This window comes from Rattus norvegicus, chromosome 6 (assembly GCF_036323735.1).
Source record: "Rattus norvegicus strain BN/NHsdMcwi chromosome 6, GRCr8, whole genome shotgun sequence".
NCBI classification, from domain to species: Eukaryota; Metazoa; Chordata; class Mammalia; order Rodentia; family Muridae; genus Rattus; species Rattus norvegicus.
This window is the reverse complement of record NC_086024.1, coordinates 125,827,564-125,849,944: the sequence shown is the minus strand read 5'-3', so window position 1 is coordinate 125,849,944 and position 22,381 is coordinate 125,827,564. Positions and strand designations below refer to the sequence as shown.

Sequence of the window (22,381 nt, the reverse complement as noted above, 5' to 3'; positions counted from 1 at the left end):
TCAGCAGAGGACATTGCATCCCCTGGAACTGTAGTTACAGGCAGTTGTGAGCCACCATGTGGGACCTGGGAATTGATCTGGATCCTCTGCAAGAGCAGCTTGCCGTTTTAGCCAGTGAGCCACCTTTTCAGCCCTGTATGGTTATTATATATTTTTTTAAAATAAATTCACTCATTTGTTTGTGTGTGCGTGCATGTGCATGGGTACATGCATGTGCCACGGAATGGGGTGGGGTGGAGGTCAGAGGATCTACACCACACACACGAATGGGTGGAAGGAGGGAAGAGAGAGGGAGTGTGAGCTAAGCATTACCAGTCATCTTTCCTGCCTCCTGGCTACAGGCACAGTGCGATCCAGGGCCTGGAACTCCAGCTGCCTCGTGATGAGCTGCGTCCCTCACGCTGTGAGCCAAAATAGCACTAAGTCCCTCCCTTAAATCCCTTTCTCGAGGGTTTTGTCCCAACAATGAAAAAGTAACTAATACAGTGTCCACGAAACGATTCCCAGGGATGTTCTTTTTTTTTTTTTTTTTTTTTGTTCTTTTTTTCGGAGCTGGGGACCGAACCCAGGGCCTTGGGCTTCCTAGGCAAGCGCTCTACCACTGAGCTAAATCCCCAACCCCGGGATGTTCTTTTATTTGTGTTGAATTTAAAGGTCAACTTGGGGGGACTAACATCCCGACACTGTTGAGAATGCCTTTCCACGAACATGGAATATTCAGTTTTTACTTCTCTGAATTAACTAGGATTCTAGTATGTTGCTTAAAAAAAAAAAAGACATCCTTACCACACCACTCCTGGCTGGACTTTTACAAATATGTTTTCTATATCTCTTGCCTTATCACGTAACTTTCTTTTTTAGTTTGTTAATATGTAAAGTTATATGAATCGACTTTTGATTATTGGGTTACCCTTCTTATCTGAAATAACTCCTAGCTTGTTAGTGATTTGTTTCTTTTATATATGGCTGGGGTCTGTTACAAGTATGCATGTATGTGTGTCAGAATGTATTTGTGCACTAGTGTGCGCTTGCACGTATGGGTCTCAGACTCAAGTTCAGGCCATTATACTTGGTGGCAAATCCTAGAACTCGATGAACATTAGTAGACAAGAAAATTCTTTGGCATATCATCCCTGTTGTTGCCCCGGACCCAGAAAAGAACAATGCTTGCCACACTGTAAATGTTTACTGCATGGCTGAGTTCCCACTCAGGGTTCTCCCCTACCCTGGTGCAGAGAAGAAGAGCTCCTGTTCTACTGAGATGGTCATCTTGATTGTCAACCTGACCGGATTGAGAGGCATCTGGGAGCTTAGTAAAGCACACGTCCAGGTGTATCTGTGAGGGAGGGCTTTTCCAGACTGCATGTTGAACAGCAACTGAATGAGGAAGACCCAACCCAAGTATGAGCAGAACTGTCCAATAGGGTGTGAACACAAGAAGAAGTAGCCTGCTGGGGAAGCACAAGGGCTCTTGCTCTGTTTCCAAGTCACCATGGAATAGGCAGCGTTTCCACCATGACGCCCTGCCTCGCTACAGGCCCAGGAACAATGAAGCCGGTGGCTGTACCATGAACCCAAACCATCCTTCCTCCTTTGAGGTTGTTTCTTTCAGGTATTCGTAGTGAGATTAAAAACTGTTTAATACCCCTGGCCAGGCCACTCAGCCCGGGAAGCCAGGCTCTTTTTGATACATAGATACTCACCAGCAATGACGGCAAAGTCAGCCTCCACATCACAGGCGATGACATCTCCATTTCTGATGTGCTTCTTCACGGCCTCCTTCACTCTGCCCATCCCGAGCTCATTGCCTCCATCACCAACGCCTGAAGGGAAGAGAAACAGAGTCACCACATGTCAGTGATTGGCTCTGAATATGTTTCCGACAACCACATGTTGATTCTTCCTCAGGTCTTCTAGAAACTTCCAGAGTTAGGAGTGAATCTGACTTTGGAGCTCATTGGAGAAGGGCCGTGTCTTCTCTTAGGTCACCACACCCAGTCATTGGTAGGGCGCTTTGTGTTTTGACCGGCCCACTGTGTGGAGCTTCCACACAGAGTGCCTCCTCTCCCTGAGCTGTACCGTGTGACTGGCCAATAGCATGCTGGCAGAGGTGAACCGTGTTTTATTCTAAAGCAGCAGTTCTCAATCTTCCCAATGCTGCAACCCTTTAATACAGTCCCTCGTGTTGTGGTGATCCCAGCCATAAAATTATTTTTGCTCCTACTACATAGCTGTAATTTTGCTACTGTTATGAATCATGATATTAATATCTGGCGTGCAGGATATCTGATTTGTGACCCTTGTGAAAGGGTCATTCAAGACCCCAAAGGGGTTGTGACCTACCAGTTGAGAACCACAGCTGTAAAGGCTTCTGCTTAAGGAATGTGAAAAATTTGCATGTTGTTCATTTAAACCTGAGGGGTATCTGGTTAACACCTGAAACATCCCACCCAGAACACACATTGCTGTAACTAGACAGTTAGGTAAGCAGGGAATGATAGCTCCAGTCACAGCTGCTCTGTGGAGGGATGGCTGTAGCTTAGGAGTTGGGGACCATCCTGTATAGCACAGTGAGGACAGTCTTAATGACTCTTTACGCAAGGGCATGTCCCAGCCCCTCAAGGACAGAAACCTGGACCTCCCTGGACCACAGAACTTGGTATTACTGTATTTGAATTTCTTCTACAAGGGCTTATAATAAATACATAGAAGACCTATGGATCGCAACCCCTTTGGGGACAAAAAAGATATCTCAGATATCTTGCATATCAGATATTGAAGTTACAATAGCAATAGCAAAATTACAATTATGAAGTAGCAGCAAAATAATTTTATCGTTGGGGGTCACCACAGCATGAGGTATTCAAGGGCTGCAGCATTGGGAAGTTTGGGAACCACTGTGCTGGAGAGAGGCTAGCACTTATCAGGGGCTGATGGAGAGGGGGAACCAGGCCACCTCAAGCACTGGTGAGCAGACTGAGCCAAAAGACTCAGACCATTGTGAGTGATGGAACCCTTTCGATGAACGCCCTGAGGGTTTTTTCCTGTTTCTCCTTTGACCATTTCTCTCTGAACAGTTTCTAAATTTGTGACAGCCCGTTCAAATGACAAAAATAATACAACCACCTGGACATGTGAAGAGAGCCAGTACACATGCTCCCAAAGCTTCGTAGCCTCTGCCTGCTAAATGCTCTTTGGACTCAAACGCTCCTCCAGTGCTGGTGATGCCTCCCTGCAGGCGATGAGTCCTTTACCTGCCCAGCCCAGAGTGACAGGAAGTGAGAAACCAACCAAGCAGACCACACTGCGCCCCACCCACAGCCTCTTCTGGGAAGATCTGGGGATTTGCAGAAACTTTCTAATCATCCCAGAAGGTTTTCATTCACTCCTCAAAACCTCAAAAGTCAGAGGAGACTAATGGGTCTGGGAAACACTCAAGGCTTGGAGAATAACAGAAGGACAAACAGGCTAATTATTCTAGTCCTGCCCAGCTCTCCCAGCAGAGGAAGATCTGGTGTCCTTGGGGGACTGGCTCAGTCGAAACAGCAAGGTGATTCTTTAACGATATGGACTGGGTGGCTACACTTTGCTCAAAATCCTGCTGGCAATGCTAATTAGATAGCCAGATTCAACCTCCCCAGGCTTCATTTTTCTCGTCTACTTCCTTTTTACCTCATAAGATTTTGGAGTAGAATAAAAATATAGCAGTTGTGAACGTTCTTGGGAAAAGGTATGAAGTTCAGTACACAATCTATTTATCACACTACACTATTAACAATAGCAACTCACTTATCCTGCACGTAATACACTAAAAAAGAGAAGTTTCTTCAGTTGACACATGACAACATCCACTCTGTCTAGTCACAATGATACTCCATGCCTCGACTTCATTATTGTTAATATTTCATGATGAGTTAATTACTTCTGAGTTAGGCAAATCGAGTGTGCTCTATGTGTGTCACTTCCCAAGGAAATGTTGCATTTCTTAGTAATGGTGTCATTCATGTCTAGACTGACTGAAATAAACAAGTCCCAGTTTGGAGGTGGGGGGAAAGCACCAGTGACCACGTCACCCTTTCCTGGCCTATGCTCTGGGGTCCATAGAAGGTGCTAAGCAAGGACGTGTTCACGTTGATTTCTTAGTGCCCCCGCTTACCAGTTGATGAGATTCCAGGAATCTTTTGTGCGGCCAGGAAAATGTCGTCGATGGGGTCAACTAAGTGTTTGATGTTCACCTTCCTTGCGTTGTAGTAATTACCATCCGCGGCCCTTCCCGCACGCTCTACGGCCACCAGATGGTCGAATCTGCCCAGAACCAATGGTGGTAAGTCTTCACCGGGAAAATGGCAACTTCCCTGGCCCTAACCTTCTGTGTCTCTATGAGTGACCCTTGGTGTCTTAACTTCCTTTAAGCCCAGGAGTCTGACCAAGGAGGACCTACTGTGTGCAAGGGCCGTCACAGGGTTCTAATTCACTACATTGTTGGTGGGAAGACACAGCCCTGGACGGATGGATGCCAGAAGCCGGAGGAGTCCCTGCGACCTCCACCCAGGTAAAGCTTGAACCTTCACTACATTAACGACATGGCAAATAGAATTCCAGCGCCAGTCAGAGAGAAGCCAAATTAGCAAGTCTATTGAGAGATAGGAGACGGTACCGCACGCTTCAGGTTTAAGTAGGGCGATTTGTCTCTCTCCCTCCCCCACCTCTCCTCACCCCACCCTGCCACACACACAGACCAGAAAAGGACAGTACACATTCTAGACATGGACGGAGGCTTCTCAAGAAGGAGAGACACCCAGATGTTTTTAGTGACAATATATGTGAGATATATATAGTTTGGTGGCCAAGTTATACAGCTCAAAGGGTATCATTTACAATAAAGCTTAAAGATTGAGCAACATTTAAAAGCTAAATGAAAGATGTAAGCTGTTTTACTTTTTTTTTTTAACAAACTTTATTAGGTTACTGACTGTTTAGAGTCATCATGGTTTACTTATTTTTAAAATATTCCTCTTGTAAAGGTAAGATAGTTTTATAAGGTATATACTGCTTGGACGAATTGAGGGGGAGGGCGATTTCTGATATAGTTTAAGTCAAGTTCAAAAACATCCTGGCCCTGAGTAAGCACAGCCTTCTGCTGGTTTGGGTTCTGTTGTTCTTCTATGTAGCTAAGGATGGCCCAGGCTAGCCTCTAACATGCTAGGTAGGTAAGGATGAGTTTGAACTTTTACTACTTTTTAAAAATGTATTACTATTACTGTTGGGTGTGGCTGAGTGTGTGTGTGTGTGTGTGTGTGTGTGTGTGTGTGTGTGTGCCAGGGCAATGATGGGGAGGCGTGGGTGCTAGGAACCAAATTTGGATCCTCTGCAAGAGCAGTGGGTCTCTCCCCAGCCCCACATGTGACTAGCTGGGCCTTGTGGCTGTGCTCAGTTTCTCTCTGAGAGTCTCTGGAATGAGGGCTACTTTCCTTTCCTTTCCCGTGCCCCCTTAATTTTCTCCATCTTTCTATTCTACCTCAACGACCTTATAACAAACAGCCACTTGGGTCTTCTGCAGTCTAATAGTGTCAGAAGCTGAAAGGTCATGGTACCCGGGTGTCTGGGAGATGCCGCTAATACTCCATTCAATGCCCCTCATCAATAGAGCGACCAGTCAGAGAGGAACTGAGTGTGGCTGTTATGTCCTCCATTTCAACCTCTCATTCACATCACAGATGTGGAACAATTAGGAATGAATTTGAAAGAGGAACAAATGAATGGAACATAACATGGATTCCTTAGGAGACAAAGAGGTAGAGAAATAAGGGCACAGGTGGCACGATAGTCAAGTGGTTGTGGAGTCTGGTCACATAGGTCACGTTCTGGTTCTTCTTGTCACTGGCCTTGAGTGAGTTATTTGGTCTTTCTAACCACACATCACCTTTCCACACCTCATGTTTGCCATCTGCAGCCATTACATATCTGCAGGGATCACACATCTGCAGGGATCTCACATCTTCAGGTATCAAACTCTGCAGGGCACCATACATCTGCAGGGATCACACATCTGCAGGACATCACACATTTGCAGGGCATCACATCTGCAGAGATCATGCATCTGTAGGGATCATGCATCTGCAGGGATCACACATCTGCAGGGCATCACACATCTGCAGGACATCACACATCTTCAGGGCATCACATCTGCAGAGATCATGCATCTGTAGGGATCATGCATCTGCAGGGATCACACATCTGCAGGACATCACATATTTGCAGGGCATCACACATCTGCAGGACATCACACATCTTCAGGGCATCACATCTGCAAGAATCATGCATCTGTAGGGATCATGCATCTGTAGGGATCATGCATCTGGAGGGCATCTATAGCATTGACAGGGTTAAGGAAGTGTTTGCCATGAAACCCGCAGCTACTTAGAGCTTAGAAAGCATTGTCCAGGCTTGATGTTGGTATCTTTATTAGCAGAGATGTTTCACTCTTCCCTTTTATTTCTGTGCATGTGTGCGCTGCCTGTTTGTCTGTATGTGTACCATGTGCATGATTACCTGTGGAAGTCAGAGAGGGAATCAGATCCCCTGGGACAGTGGTTGTTAACCTTCCTAATGCTGTGACCCTTTAATACAGTTCCTCATGTTGTGATGACCCCCAATTATTTGCTACTTCATAACTGTAATTTTGCTGTTACAAATCATAATAAAATATCTGATACACAGGATGTTTTATTATATGTGAACCCCAAAGGGGTCATGACCCACAGGTTAAGAACCACTGCTGTAGGACTTGAATTAGAGCAGTTGTGAGCTGCCCAGTGTGGGTGCTGGGAGCTGAACCCAGGTCCTGTGCGAGAATAGCAAATGCTCTTAACTGCAAAGCCATCTCTCCGTTCCTGTTAGCAGGATGTTAGTTAGAATGTTGTTTTGATAATCCAAAGTGAGAACATAAAAATAGCACGTTCACATCTCTAAATGTACCCACGATGGAGTTCCTCAAAATCTCAACTTCATGATGAAATAGTTTAGCTATTCAAAATGTTGAAAACAGACTTCTCATATGACCCAGAAATTCAGCTTCAGTGTACATACTAGAGAGAACCGAAAACAGGAACCCAAAGAGATGTTTGTCTGCCCTTGTTCTGAGCAGCACTACTTAGAACAGGGGACATTTCACACACACACACACACACACACACACACATGCGTGCACACACACACACACGCGCGTGCACACACACCACACACACTAACACACACACGCGTGCACACACACACCACACACACTAACACACATGCGTGCACACACACACCACACACACTAACACACACACGCGTGCACACACACCACACACACTAACACACACGTGTGCACACACACCACACATACACGCATGCACACACACACTCACACCACACACACACTCACACCACACACACACTCATACACATGCACACACACGCACACACACGCACACACACACACACACACACACCATAAAGTACCAGAGTACGTTGTATATAGAACCCATCTGAGTCCTGTAACACTGAGAGTCAGTATCGCTTTTTAAATGTCTGTCTCAGTTTCATGCATCTACTGGTTTGCAATACACTGTGTTGTTGCAGGTTTAAAAAGTGTACAAATGGGGCTGGGGATTTGGCTCAGTGGTAGAGCGTTTACCTAGGAAGCGCAAGGCCCTGGGTTCGGTCCCCAGCCCCGAAAAAAAGAACAAAAAAAAAAGTGTACAAAGCTCTGTATAAGTTATTAAATCTGAAACATATGACAAACAAGGGGTTCTCAAAACGTTTGACCACAACACACAGCAATAAACACACACACACACACACACACACACACACACACACACACACACAGATTGATGGACAGACAGACATATAAAGTAGGAAGAAGGAGAAGAGGGGAGGAGTGTTTCAGGAGAACACTTTTCACTACCCTACAAGCTATTTCTGTTTCATTTTCTGAAAGTTTTGGCTGCCCCCAGTTGAAATGGTTTGACTACTGTAGATGCCATTGTGAGCAATTGCTAACTTTGTTTCTTATTTTGTTGTGTATGGATGCCATCTCTCCCTGCTGGCATGAATCTATTTCCAGACATGCTCTAAGGAGCTCTAAGCAGACCCTGGTATCCACAGCCTCATGTCTTTTCTTTCATAGGAAGAGACACTTAAAAACCTTGTCAGCAAGGTTACAAGGATGTGGTCTTCCCTACCACATGCACTCCATTTGGGGTACAATATACATACCTAGGAGACTTGGGGTCCCCATCTTTGCACAGAAATGCCCGAGCATCTTCCACGGATCCTCCTCGGTAAGTTAATATGGGGATTGGTGTCTTGAGAACTCCTTGAGAATAAAGACAATGGGTAGCCTCGTCAGTGCTGGGGCCTGGTATGCTTTGGGAAAGTATCTTCAGACAGTTTTTTAACCATTATTGAATGGTCTCCCTCAATACGCTTTCATAGAACTCATAGGCTTACTTTTAGTTCTGACTGAACTACAGTTGACAGGGGATGGAGGGTTGAACTAGATCGGTATAGACCTGAGGATATGTGGTGTGTTAAATGCTCTATAACACCAAGTCAACAGAAGGTCTGTTCTGGCCCGTTGCCAGCAAGAATACTGAGTACAGTTTAGATGCCCAGATGACAGTGGCCCGGCATTTGACAAGGACGCTCTCATTTAAATGTCATATTCATGTTCCAAATGTAATCATTACTTTGCATTTTACAGAAGAAGAAAACGGATGCTCAGACACCAAGGAAGTTGGTCAGAGTCAGCTATAGCGTCTCTGTTGGCCATCACAGCTCCGGTTCTGTCTTAGTTTAATTTTTGTCTTGTGATACGACACCCCGACCGAAGGCAATTTAGGGGAAGAAAGGGTTAATTAGTGTGCAATGCTAATCCGCAGTCCATCACTGAAGGGAAGGAAGTTGAGGCAGGACCTTGAGCAATTACATTACATCCACAGTCAAGAGCAGTCGCTACCTGCTTGCTGCTGGCTTCCTCCTCTTTTAAACTATCTGGGAGCCCCTACCCAGGGAATGGTTGTGCCCACAGTCCCACACAGACATGTCCGCAAGCCAGCTTGATCTTTTGTCAGGTTGTAGCAGAATGTAGACATTTTAAAACCAGCCATTAAATTCCTGTTCCTAGACCTTACTAGTTCCCTCTCCAGACAAACATTCCTTCAGAGGAGATCAAGAACAACGGAGGCAGAGTCCCAGAGACTTGGGTTAGTGTGGGGCCAGGGAGTCATGGGATGGGGGTAGCAGGCCATGGGCAAGAGTGAAGTTGAGGTGTGTCCAAACCCCAGAAATCTTGTTGTGTGATCGGCAGGAGTTGGATCGCTCCCCTGCTCCCCAGGTCTTGCACGTCCTGGCACATGTGTAGCCCTGCACCCCCACCTTTGACCCTCCCCCCACAAAGAGGTCACATAGCCCTCTAGCCAGGTTAAACTCTCCCCTTATAAGGTCATGTCCAGCAGCACCTGGAATCCCTCTTTATGTAAATGAGGCATTCCAAGAACCCTGGCCTGGACCAATGATGTACACTCACCCCAAAAGCCCCACCCACCCCCAAAGGTTTAAGAAGCTTTCGTTCCCCCCATTAAGTGAGTTGTCCCACTTAAGCTGTCCCCCAAGAGTCTGTTCTCTCTGTACTATGCTCACAGCTGCTTGTGAATCTCTTTTGATCCCGGTCTTATTGTCTCTCTTCTCCACTCAGAATCCAATGGTTGCAGTTGAGGCCATCAAAGGCAGGTTAGTACTTGTATGGTAGTGATTACAAAGTGAAGTCGATTGTTAAAAAAAAGAATGTTTTGTGATTACACAAACAAAACACGTTATTGTAGATTATGTGGGAAATTAATATACACATATCTCTCCAAATCAAATCCATTTGGTTTTCATTAGCCTATGTCTCAGAAGTTTGGGGCAAAATCCTGGCTTATCCACAGGCCCAGGGCAAATCTTCAAGCAGAAGGAAAGATGGCCAACAGGGCACCCTAGTCAGTGTCCCTGGACTCAGGACTTAGAGGTGTGTGACTGTGGATAAGCTACACGAACTCTCTGAGGGCCTCCTCTGTAGAGTAATGGCCACTGGGTTGCAATGCTAGGGTGGCACCATAATGGTCTCGATACCTGTCAGTTTCCTGGCCGGGGTCTGGTGCAAGTGAGTGCAGCCGTCCCTCAGTTCCCTGACTGCACTGCGTCAGGTGCTACTCAGGGGAGTGGGTACCAGGGAGCCCAGCCAGGCAACATGAGCCATGTGTCTGAGAAAGGACACACAAGATCCCTATCAAGAGGTCAGAGAGATGCAGTTCCCTCCTCAGAGCTACAGAGTGCGATCCTCCTCTGGGCTTGTGCCCCTGACAGGGGAGAAGGGATTCTGCCTTTTGTTTTTTCTCTAGGTCGTTTCCTACGCCTCAGTAAAAAAGACTGCGGTAGTAATCATGAACAAGTCCAGTTGCTGCATTGGCTTAATCCAAACCCAACCAAAGTTCTGGGCCTGGCTGTGGTGATGGCACACAGCTTTGATCCCAGAACCTGGGAGGCAGAGGCAGGCGGATCTGAGTTTGAAGCCAGCCTGGTCTGCAGAATGAGTTCCAGGACAGCCAGGCTCGGCTGAACTCCCAGGAGAAGAGCAGGGCACAGCGCTCTCTCTCTCTCTCTCTCTCTCTCTCTCTCTCTCTCTCTCTCTGTCTCTCTCTCTCTCTCTCTCTGGATAATTAATGCTAAACATAGCTACAGAGCAGAGTCAGGTGGCACCTCCTGCTGGCCCTGGAGCAGAACTTGACACGGTCATATGTCCTGTGATTTTTCTGGTCTCACTGGCTGATCTGTCTCGTATTCCTCGATGCCTCCTCTCCTTTCTCCTTGTGAGGGACCCCAAGGTGGAATCCCGGCTTTGTCCCTGTTTATCCCCACAGTGCTCTCCCTAGAGTGTCCCCGTAGAGGTCACATGTAACTGGTATCAGCCTCCTTTTTCACAGAACAAACAACCTCTATTCTTAAACATTTTGGTTGCCCTGCAGCCAAGACTTGAGATGGGTGAAGGTAGTTTCCGGGGAGACAGAGCCAAGAAGCTGAGGGAAGGGATAGGGAAAGAGAGAGAGAGAGAGAGAGAGAGAGAGAGAGAGAGAGAGAGAGAGTGCGTGTGTGTGTGTGTGTGTGTTTGAGTGTTCTCTAAGATTTATGTCATGGGGTTCTGGATTGGGTTCACAGAGCTTTGGACCTCCAGGGTACTGACTAGTTAGTGGTGATGGTGGGGACTGGCCGTCGAGTGGACAGCAGTGGTTGATAAGATCACTTGGACTTTCTGGAACCTCAACATCTTTTTCTACAGAATGAAACTCTCATTGCTTATAACAAAGCTCTAGGCTTGGAGGTAAAACACCGTTACAAGGAAACATTCTGGAACTGGGTACATGGCTGAAGACCGGCACATTGATTTCCTCCAGTACCCGCTTGGGGACAGAAAATGACCCACATCACCGCTCACCTTGCTTCACGGCATCTTCAACAATCTTCGTATGCAAGTTCAAGGCTCTCCGGTCTACCACCATGGCGGCCTCCTTCCCCAGAGCCTGTAGGAAGGCAGCTAAAGCGATAGCTCCCGGTGGGCCATCCGTCTCTTCTGGGGGCTCGTGACTGAAATGTGTCGGGAATCCAGTGGTGACCAGTACGGAGTGCGCGTGAGACAGTGACAGAGCTGCCAGCAGTAACTCATCTTTAAGTAGCAGGTGCCCAATTCCCCGGTTACCTAAAACCACAAAGATAACGTAACCTATCTGGCTGGTTGTGTTTAAGGGAGATCCGCTGATAGTTTGGGCCGGTTTTGGTCCAGAAGTCATGTGGAGGGATGAGGCAGTCTGACCCCTCCATATGCATTCTTGTCTCTCTGCCTCCCACCTCTCTCTTAGCCACAAGACTGGTTCGGTCTCGAGGCACATGAATTGATGGGTGCCCCGCTGAGCCTGGCCCTATGTTTCCCTATGTCTCACCAATCACCTCCCTCTTTTTGTCGGAAATGTTGATTGATAGCTACAGCAGGTGTGATGCAGAACCTTTGGGACCCTAAGCGGATGGGTAAAGCGGGAGTCCCTCCCTTTTAACCCAGACACTCTGAAGTCATGCTGTGTGCTGTTACAGGGAGGTGACACAGGCTTCTATGGCTTTTGGGCAAAGTATGTTGAAGGCAAAGTATGCTATTAGAATCATTTAGTAAAGCCTAACTAATAAAAGAATATATAAGGAGGAAATGGTACACATTTATAGGTGAGTCCTTCCCACAAGCCCAAGACAGGGTCTCCTGTGCAATCTATTCCAGGAGATGATAATTCTGGAAAACATAGCAGGAGATGAGACCCAGAAAACCAATGAAAGATTGAGAGTGGCAAGTTAACCCTCGAGGCAACTGGAACTCTGTCCTACCTGAGACCCACGGAGGATGCACCCTAGAATTGTCCTATCAGAGGACCAGAGGTTGCCTTTGTGTTCATTGGCTTCTGTCCCCTGCTGGGAGAGGGATGCCATTAGGGTGTCAACTACATTGCACCTCCGACTGTACCTCCTATAAGAGTCAGATATTGACTGCCCTCTAGTGGAGGAGCTGAGCAAGTGGGGAGCTAGCCATTGCCTCTGTAGAGGAACCCAGTTAGTCCCAAGACACGTGTGGGGGGCAATAGTTGGTGCTACGGTGGGGCCTGCTGAGCAACCCCACTTCCTGACTCTTGTTCATGCCAGCGCGCCTCTGTCTACCCTCAGATCTCCTCTACACAAGTGCCTTACGGAGGAGGCGAAGTGTGACTCAACTCTCACCCGAGCCGAGCTGCCTCTAGAGCCGGCCAAAGGGATGTAGAGGGGCATTGACTTACAGTTGGGGTTCACAGAGAGCACGAATAACGCTGGCTTTGAAACCCTACTATGGAGTCACTGCTCCAGACCGAGTGTAATTCCAGTACAGGACCTGGCACATTACAGCTGTGTGTCTTTGGTTCTATATTTGGGTTCTTCTACTGGAAAACAGGGAGGGTAGCACCGATGGAGGAAGTCCATGGGGACAGAGGCTCCCACCTATTGGTTTTTGGAGTCGGAACTGGAAGCTGGGCCTGAAAGGTGAATTTTTTTTTCAATTCACCTGTTTTTTTTCAATTCATGTGTTTTTACAATTCTCCCATCTGGTGTCTGACATCCCAAATAAAGTAGTCATAGGCATTTGTAAAATTTAGTGAGAAGGGTGTTTACTGTGGCGTTGTTTAGGGTATCAAGGATGGATTATTAGTCAAATGGTGGCATGCTCACACAATGGATCCTTTAAAAAGGATGTTGTGAGCTGAGGGACTCGTTCCTGTGATCCCAGCTCTCCTCTGGGGAGACTGAGGCAAGTGGATTGCAGAGAGTTCAAGGCTAGCCTGGGCTATAAAGTGAAAGTCTGTCTCAGGCAAATAGTGTGTAGATGTCATGGAAATTATTTCATTACAGTTTATTTTTAAAAGTCTTAAAATAGCATCACAGTGGGGTTCCAGTTGCACATATTCCTGTATGCAAATTATTTGAGATAAAAAGGACTTCAAAGGCAAACACAAACCTGTTGATAATCTATTGATTGTAATGGATTCTGGTATTTAAAAAAAAGTGGGTTGGGGATTTAGCTCAGTGGTAGAGCGCAAGGCCCTGGGTTCGGTCCCCAGCTCCGGAAAAAAAAAAAGTTGTGGATAGGTGTATGTGTTTGTATGCGTTCTTGTGCATGTGTGTTTGTGTGAATGTGCACATGGAGGCCAGAGATTGATATCATGAGCCTTTGGTGACTTGCTCAAATTAATTGAAATAAAACTTTATGTTTTTGTTTTGTTTTTTTGAGGCAGGGTCTCTCACTGAACCTGGACCTCACTGACTTGGCTCGGCTCGGCTGACTGGCCAGTGAGCCTCAAGGATCCCCTTGTCTGTCTTCTTAGTCCTGGAATTCCAGGCACCCGCTGCTGTGCCCTGGTTCTTGTGTGTGTGCTGGGGACTGAACCCAGCTCCCCCTCCTGCTGACCCGGCAAGCATTTAACTAACTGAGCTATGTCCCCAGGCTCCAGGATTCGGGTAATTTTTATTGCTTCTTCACTTTCACACATTTTTCTAAGACTTAATTTTATTAATTATTAGATTCATATTTGAATTAATGGTCCTCCTGCCCCAACCTCCTAAAGGCAGGCATCAGAGGGAGGCATCACCACCCTGGCTATTTCTGTGTATTGTCCTATGTTCCTACAATGAACATGAAGTACTGGCAACAAGAAAGGAGAAGAATAGCAGTGTTTTGTACAATAAAACCGGGTGTAACATGAATGAATAATGTTAAAGAGAGGGTGGCGGGGCGAGTTTGGGCAACTGAAGGCTGTGTATATAGATGATGACTTCATTACCAGTGCAAAAACCATTGCTATAAATCTCCCATCTTCCACGTCCTCCAGACACCTCATATGCAAGTCGATGTCCTCTTAAAAATGACCGAGTGCCTCTATTAATAAACTCAGTAAATAGTGCCCAGCACACCGCACACCACTGTTAATCATGTCTGCTTATTCGAGTGGGAATCAACACCATCTATTGCTCTTGCAGATTAAAGATGGTTTTTTTCCTAGACGGAATCAGCACATCAGACAGTCATCAATCTGCCTCCTCGGGGACTCATGCTTCAAGACCCGTACCAGTCTGCAGGAGCGCCGATGGGAGGCAGGCGTTGCGTCTGACCTCTCCGCTCATCCTTACAAAGCGATGGATGAACAAGGCAGCCGTAAATCTGCTGTCTGCGCCTTCTTTTAAACTCAGAGCTAATTACAGAGTTAATAATTCATCTTTCCTCGTGACACTATGTTAAATGGGGGAGCCATCACCTTGGGACTGTCTGGGAGGGAGAAACCATTATAGGAAAAAATTAAATATGTACTCAGGAAAGTAAGGAAGTAAACTTTTTAAAAACTACATCTTAAAGTGTGTGTGTGTGTGTGTGTGTGTGTGTGTGTGTGTGTGTGTGTGTGTTGCCTATCTGTGTGCTACATGCATGTCAGAAGTCAGAGGGCAACTTGCAAGAGTTGTTTCTTGGGGTTGAGGATTTAGCTCAGTGGTAGAGCACTTGCTTAGCAAGTGCAAGGCCCTGGGTTCGGTCCCCAGCTCTGAAAAAAAGGAAAAAAAAAGTTGTTTCTTTCCTTCCACATGGGTTCTGAGGATCAACACCAGGTCAGCAGCTTGCTGGCAAGTGTCTTCATCCGCTGAGCTATCTCACTGGCCCTGGAACACTTTTTTTGATTGCTCAGGCACACCATATAAGATTCTGTGTACACATGCCATGAGCATGTCCTTAGAGGTGCCTCCATGGTAGGTCTACATGATGAGTTTACTGTGTGTTTATGTCAGTAAAACCTTAGTCTCCACAGAATGAATGAACGAAGGAGTCAACGGACCAAGCAAAAGCCCTGTCTGGTAGTTTACCAGGAAGCTTGGTGATTATCATTGTCTACAGCCTTGGGGTACAGAAGCAGCCATTTCTGAGTGAGGTATGCTCCTTAGAGTCTTCTAACTGGCCAGCGGGGCTCATAGGATTCTCAGAGGTCACTGGACTCCCGAGGGGTCGGTTTCACAGCGCCGTGAGGCACTGCTCTCTTTAGAGAGTCTTCAGAGGTAGCTCTGGCTGTTCCTGGGAGTCTCCTCCCCAGACTGGCTATGCCCCTCTGTGCCCCCTGGGTCCACCCATTGATCCCAACATCTGTAAATGTGAATTATTGGGGCCTTGGGAGAACCCATAACCCCCAGACATTGCCAGATATTTGAGGTGTGTCTGCCCCCCCCATTTTGGGAACACACCTCATGAGAAGATGCAGGAGGAATGGGATACGAGCTAAGGAGTGCTACAGAACTTTCGAACCGACCAGCAAGAAAATGACACACAATTTATATTTCAGATTCAGATTAGACAGCATAACCATGGCCAACAGCATCAGCAGACAACGGCTTGATATCCCCAACCACGTACTGGGAATGTGGACTGGGTATTTTTAACTTTATATGCTTTGGTTTCTTTACTAAATGAAGTTGACCAAGCTGTCTCATAGAGACAGCAGAGCATTTACTAAGGTGGAGCATGCATTTACCGATGCCCGGCAGGGAGCAACTATAGCATAATTAATGCTCTTGTTATTTAGCAGAACGGTGCTACTGTCAGTCGTCTTATTACACTGATCAGGAAACTGAGGCAAAGCTACACAGCCATTGTCTCATGAGAATGACCCGGAGCACCAACTGTACCATACAGAATAGTGGGTGACCTAGCACCCTCTGCTGGCAACCTGGGATTAAAACATATTCTCCCAAGTGCATATCAACCAGGAAGGGAAAAGCTTTCAACCAGTTCCCAGCAGACCTCCTAATATAACCAGCAAGCTCCCTGGAAGGTCCTACCAGCCGTGTCCCATGCTTAGAAAGCTGGTGATTTACAAACTGTATGTAGGAGGGCAGTTCTTCCCCTGAGATGCAATACACAGTAAAAGTCAGGCTGCTGTGCCGAGATGGCTGCCTGGCCCCAACACTGGGATCCTCAGACAAAAAGCAGTCTTATGTCTCCCCCCCAAATATCCTGATGCACAGTGTTAAAAACATGCATATATGTGTGAAACTCTCTCTCTCTCTCTCTCTCTCTCTCTCTCTCTCTCCCTCCCTCCCTCCCTCCCTCTCCCTCTCCCTCTCTTTCCTGAGATTCCAGACGTGTGCTACCATGCCTGACTTTTTGATGGGATCTGGGGTTCTGAACCCAGGCCCTCATGCTTGAGCAACAGGCTCCCCACCCGCTCTCCCCCTGCCTTGGACCCCTTGTTTCTCACCTGGGTCTGTGGCAATTGTGGACTCTAGCTCTCTGATCTTTTGAGCAGCAGGGGCCGACACTATGCTGTAGTGCAAAGGGTCTTTGGAGATGGCGTGGACTTCTGGAACCATCTGAGGAGTCGGACGACTGGCTGGGGACACTGTGTCCCTGGGGATCATCACCGTGCAGCCTGGAGGGCTGGCGAAAGCCAACGGGGCCTCTGCAACACACAACAGAAGGGGCTGTAATGCCAAGCTGCCATACCAAATCCATTTTCACCCTGTCCACAGTGGACAGAAAGATGGCCTTGGCATCAACCCTGTCAACAGAGTTCACCAGGTGTCTGTTGGCATCCTGGTCAGGACGACCTGGCATGTGGCTCAACCGGGTTCTATTCAAGCAAGTGCCTCCACTTCTTAGGAAAGTGGAGGTGAATACAATGAAAAGTGAGGTGCAGCCACAGCTGGGGCATGAGCTCTGAGAGATTCTGTCCATCACAGTTATGGGTGTGAGAAAGCACCGTCTGAATCCTCAGTGCATGAAGCCACTCACTTGACCTTGCAGCTTGACCTTGTAGCTGATGTCAGACTGGGCCCCCTCTATATACAGAATTTCTGTTTTCTCACAGCATTTATATTTTCCTTAACCCCCCACTCCCCCGCTAGATTACAGCCCTAAGCGGTACACTAGCACGGTCCTCAGAAGAGGCTGCATCGTGGAGGACGCAATCAAGTCTCAGGTGTGACTTTACCATTTCTACCCACGTCTGCCAGGCTGTAGAATTAATGCCCATTCCTCGTCTGGTTGTCAGTGTGTAGCAAAATGCTGCACACATAGCTCAGGGTAGCTCAGGAATGGTTTGCATTACCGAGACGGGCACCGCATCTTCCCCTTGTCCTTGTGCCTGGCCTCTAGGCGCTTACCACTTAGTGGACTGAACCTCTTTCTTCTGCCTCCCTTGGTCTGGCTTTGCATTTGAGTACTTTAGCTCTGTGCTCCTCCGAGGGAGGCACCATCATTTCTTTACCTCAGAATTCCACATAATGCCTTGAGTGTAACAGGGGTTAAATAAATGTTAACTCGAGTTGAGTAAATGCTCTCCTGGATTTCACAGAAATTGTAACATTTCTTGCATTTGATAGCCAGAGTCAACCAACATTCAAAGGAGCATCTATGGACAGATGCATAAACTTTGCGTGTGACCCAGAAAGGGAACAACTATTAACTGAGGAGTGGTTTCCCTTTTTCTTTTACTTTTTTCTTTTCTCTTTCTTCAGTGTCTCAGACAGCACCTAAAAGGTGATCCCTTGAAAGCCAGGTATACACAAGAGCAGCAGGTTCCGAATGTGGCAGAAAGAAGGCTTTGTTCTCACCAGCGGTGGGGAGCGTGGAGCAGGGAATCCATTGCTAATAAAAGTTAGATGTTGAGGTGTGAGAACGGTTCATTCAACAGTGACCGAGAGTGGCATTTCTTCTCATCCACAACCCATATGCCATCAGATTTAAGAGGGTTGGGGTGTGCTGGGGGGGTCTATTTTATAGGCATATCTCATGGGGACGGTAGGGGAGTGGTGAGCCTGCTGTATTGGGGGATATTTACTGCCTGTGTATGCACATACCTGCCCTCCTTACCTGGTCCACAGCTAGGAATTTCCACAAGCTCTCTGGGGACATAGCCTTGTGCCCCTAAGGTCTGAACTCACACCTGGCGTATAGTAGGTACTCAGTGCATGGACTTTTAAACGAACAGTAGATTCCATGGACTGTACAATCCACGTCTTACCACCATATCAGGAGGACATTCTGATAGCTGAACTCCCCTAAATACAGTTAAAAGAGAGTAGCACTGACTGTGTTTGTCTGGTTTGGGGAAATAGATCCTAATAGCATAGAGGGCAGATATCTGCCCAGCTTTCGTGTCGATGAAGGCTTATTATAGTAATAAAAGTTTTGTATCTTTTATCTGGGCACTGAATGATCAAAGGTGGGGTAGAAGCCCCCAATTGAGATTAAATACTTTCTACAACAAATTGCTGACTGAAAATATTTGAAAGAAGAAAATTTGTGTCTCTGGTGAAGACAAACAGGGTTTCCCCCCCCCCCGCCCCCTTGGCATTCGCCCTTAAAAATACAATATAACGGGCACAGGGAGATGCCCAGCAGTTATGCTGCTCTGGCAGAGGACTTGCATTTGGTCCCTAGCACCCACAGAGCAGCTCACGACTGCTTTTTACTTCAGTTTCAGGAGATCTGATGCCCTCTTCTGGCCTCTGTTGGCATGAGGCACACACTGCACATACGTAGAGTAGGCAAAACACTCACATGTATAAAATAAATGCATCTTTAAAGATAGAGTCTAAGCGCTGCTCACAAAAAAGCACCTCCATTGCATTAGGAATCACACGTATTCCGGGAGTGAGCCCGTGTGTGCAGGAGGAAGGGAGGGGGTACGGCTACTATGCACATCTTCTGGGAGAAGCTAGATCTAGCTACATCTGAGGTAGCTCTCCCTTGTTCCCCCAACATACTGCAGCCGATGACTGCTTCCAGACTGGTCAGATGAGAAGGCCAGAACACTGGGACATCCCCGGGCCGACACTCCACATAACTCCCATAGTCAGGTTTAGAAAGTGGCTTGATTCCCAGAAGTTCTGCAGATGGGAAAACAAAACAAAACAAAACAAAACAACACCCAAAATGAAACCCAGGATTCCTCTGGTTGGTATCATCCACAAGGAAGCATTAAATACTCCATGGATCTTCCCCAACCGTCACCCCCACCCCCACCCCTACCCCCACCCCCCAAATGCTAGTCGTAGCATTATCTTAGATGGAAAAGGAGAAAGAGGAGGAGAAACAGGAGGAACAGGAGGAGGTAATGATGTCCAGGGGTTAAAGTTTTAACAGGCCAGGATGTTCTGTAACTTAGGGCCCACATTGACTGATACCATCAGGCCCGGCATCAGACTGTGGTTTCTGGAGGGAGTCTTTAGTGTGCTTAGCTCAGGACTAGCCTCGTGGCACACAGATTACTAACAGAGCCAGCATTGTGTGTGTGTGTTCATCTTGATGAACCGATCAAGTTACATAGCTGTGACCTCTGCTATTGTTTCCAGCAGCCCCAGCCCTGGCCAGCAGTCATCTACGTGCTGCCGGTGGTGTGGATGAGAATGACAAAGACGGACGAATTGGGCCTAGTTTATCCCCACTAACAAGATGAGTCGGCAGATATCCTCTGGGTGACCCCGACACTGTTTCAGGCGAGGAAGGCCAATGGTGCTGATAGTTTGTTCGTAGAAGGTCAGGTCTTTGATAATTCTGTTGACTGCAAAACTGGGTGAGTCTAAGTACACAGACCCTGGCTCTCACCCTGGACCAATCCAAGCTCTTCTCAGGCTCTCTGAGAGCTCCAAGAAGCCTGGGAAACATTCAGATTTTTGGCTTCACCCTTGGATCTGTTCATTCACTCTCACCCCAAGTAATACGACATTCGGTCCAAATGCAAGTTTGAGCTTTACTTATTAATATAATGGTGTGTGTGTGTGTGTGTGAGAGAGAGAGAGAGAGAGAGAGAGAGAGAGAGAGACAGAGAGAGACAGAGACAGAGAGACAGAGAGAGACAGAGAGAGAGACAGAGAGAGACAGAGAGACAGAGACAGAGACAGAGACAGAGACAGAGAGACAGAAAGAGACAGAGAGACAGAGACAGAGACAGAGAGAGACAGAGACAGAGAGAGAGACAGAGAGAGACAGAGAGAGAGACAGAGAGAGAGAGACAGAAAGAGACAGAGAGAGAGACAGAGAGACAGAGAGAGAGAGACAGAGAGAGAGAGACAGAAAGAGACAGAGAGACAGAGAGAGAGAGAGAGAGAGAGAGAGAGAGAGAGAGAGAGAGAGAGAGATAGAGATTGTGGACAACGCCTGAAACAGAGTCCCACTGTAACCCTCTGATCACCAAACCCAGGGATCACGTGACACTCATAGGAGTTGTGTGAGCATTACAAATCCTCAAGATGAGGCTCACCGGTCTGGCTAAGCATAGCCTTAAACCTGAGGGCACCCGGTACTGAACCTCTGGGCTTCGCTCCAGTCCCTCACCCCTGAGATTCCCCTAACAAGAGCGCAAGCCCCTGTATGCTTCTCAGGCCCATGTTGGGTGGATGCTGACCTGGGTCACCAATGTGGATGGGTTGTCCTTGCTGTCCTCCCAGGGAGTGAGTGGCCAGCAACAGCCTTTCCAGCTTGTCCTTGGGAACTGGTCTCATTGTGACCACCAGAGGGCAGCAGAAGCCAGCGATGGTGGCACAGGGTACTGCTGTCTGAGAGCGAAAATGTAGGGGGGAATACAAGAATCAACTCAGATTCAAGCCCCGAGAAGCAGCACCAAGCAAGAGTCCCAGGAGCTGTTGCAGCCTTGTTGACAGTGAGTACCTCAAAACTGGGTGGGGGAGGGGGAGAGCCTATTAATTTATTTTTTCTTTTTTTAATCTGTCAACATCACTTTGGCAGTCTGACACATCTTCTAAGTTGGACAGAGTAATGTCTTAACCACAGAAAAGAAAATTCAGGATGGCATTTTGCCTGTAGTCCCATCATGTGGGAGGCTAGGAGATGGGGAGTTGGAGCCTTGACTACAGGGAAGTTTTAAGGTGATCCTGATGATGCAGTGAGAACCTGCCTTAAAACGAACACGTAGGCAGGGCAGCAAAGAGGTGAGGGGAAGAGAAGAAAAATTAAACGTTCTGAAGGAAACCAATACTATTTCAAATGTTCGATCATAGTCACCAGAGCCCCGTTTCCCATTAACAGCTAGAGGACAGAATAGCAGATCTGCTGCCTCAGTATCCGTCTATAGGGTGTTTGAGAGTCTGAGAGCTGTACTGCGTGAGGCTATTTGTGAGACACTCTTATCGGACTCAGCAATACAGGATGTATTGATCCAACAGTTCTTTGTCAACAACATTCAGAACCAAAGGAAATGCTAACTTTCAGCAGAGAGCTCTCTCTCTCTCTCCTCTCTCTCTTTCTCTCTCTCTCCTCTCTCTCTCCTCGCTCTCTCTCTCTCTCTCTCTCTCTCTCTCTCTCTCTCTCTCTCACACACACACACACACACACACACACTTCCTTTCCCTTCCTTCACTCCCTAATATGAGTCATCCCTCTGCTGAGCGAGATAAGCCACCTTGCCCATATTGATGAGATGCTAGAATGCTTTGTTAATGCAATTCTGCACCAAAAAGTAACTGTGCACCCTTTGTATTAGCCAATTATGTGTATCCACACGAAACCCCTGGTTTTCCCTATATAAGCTCCTGCCTAGAGAGGCTCGGGGCTGGACTCAATCTCCTGTGTGGGATACATGTCAGCCCGAGATCTCGTAAATAAAACTGCCTCTTGCTGTTACATCAAGACCGGCTACTCATGTTTCCTGGGGGTACCCCAACCCGTGACATTAGCACCCTGGCAACTGTAGGATGAGGCTCTGCTGTGCTGCCAGCCTGGTGTCTGTGGGACAGCACT

At 47.3% G+C, this 22,381-nt stretch overlaps 1 protein-coding gene and 1 long non-coding RNA gene across 8 annotated transcripts in view; one reads left to right on the top strand and one right to left on the bottom strand.

Annotated features, from left to right (window-relative positions):
- Positions 1–22,381, bottom strand: part of Dglucy (D-glutamate cyclase) — a 75,422-nt gene that overhangs the window by 10,552 nt on the left and 42,489 nt on the right. For all 7 annotated transcript variants that reach the window (XM_006240441.5, NM_001173557.1, XM_039112532.2 and 4 more), the window contains 7 exons: positions 21,030–21,180; positions 19,390–19,512; positions 16,881–17,081; positions 11,519–11,779; positions 8,263–8,362; positions 4,157–4,305; positions 1,704–1,823 (listed from right to left, as the gene is read on the bottom strand). In XM_006240441.5, the coding sequence (XP_006240503.1) occupies positions 1,704–1,823; positions 4,157–4,305; positions 8,263–8,362; positions 11,519–11,779; positions 16,881–17,081; positions 19,390–19,512; positions 21,030–21,180 (1,105 nt within the window). The remainder of the gene's footprint in view (positions 1–1,703; positions 1,824–4,156; positions 4,306–8,262; positions 8,363–11,518; positions 11,780–16,880; positions 17,082–19,389; positions 19,513–21,029; positions 21,181–22,381) is intronic.
- LOC120103602 (uncharacterized) lies at positions 4,200–14,988 on the top strand. Its single transcript, XR_005506200.2, has 4 exons — positions 4,200–4,324; positions 4,414–4,552; positions 8,174–14,106; positions 14,649–14,988. It is a non-coding gene; the product is annotated as an uncharacterized LOC120103602 (long non-coding RNA).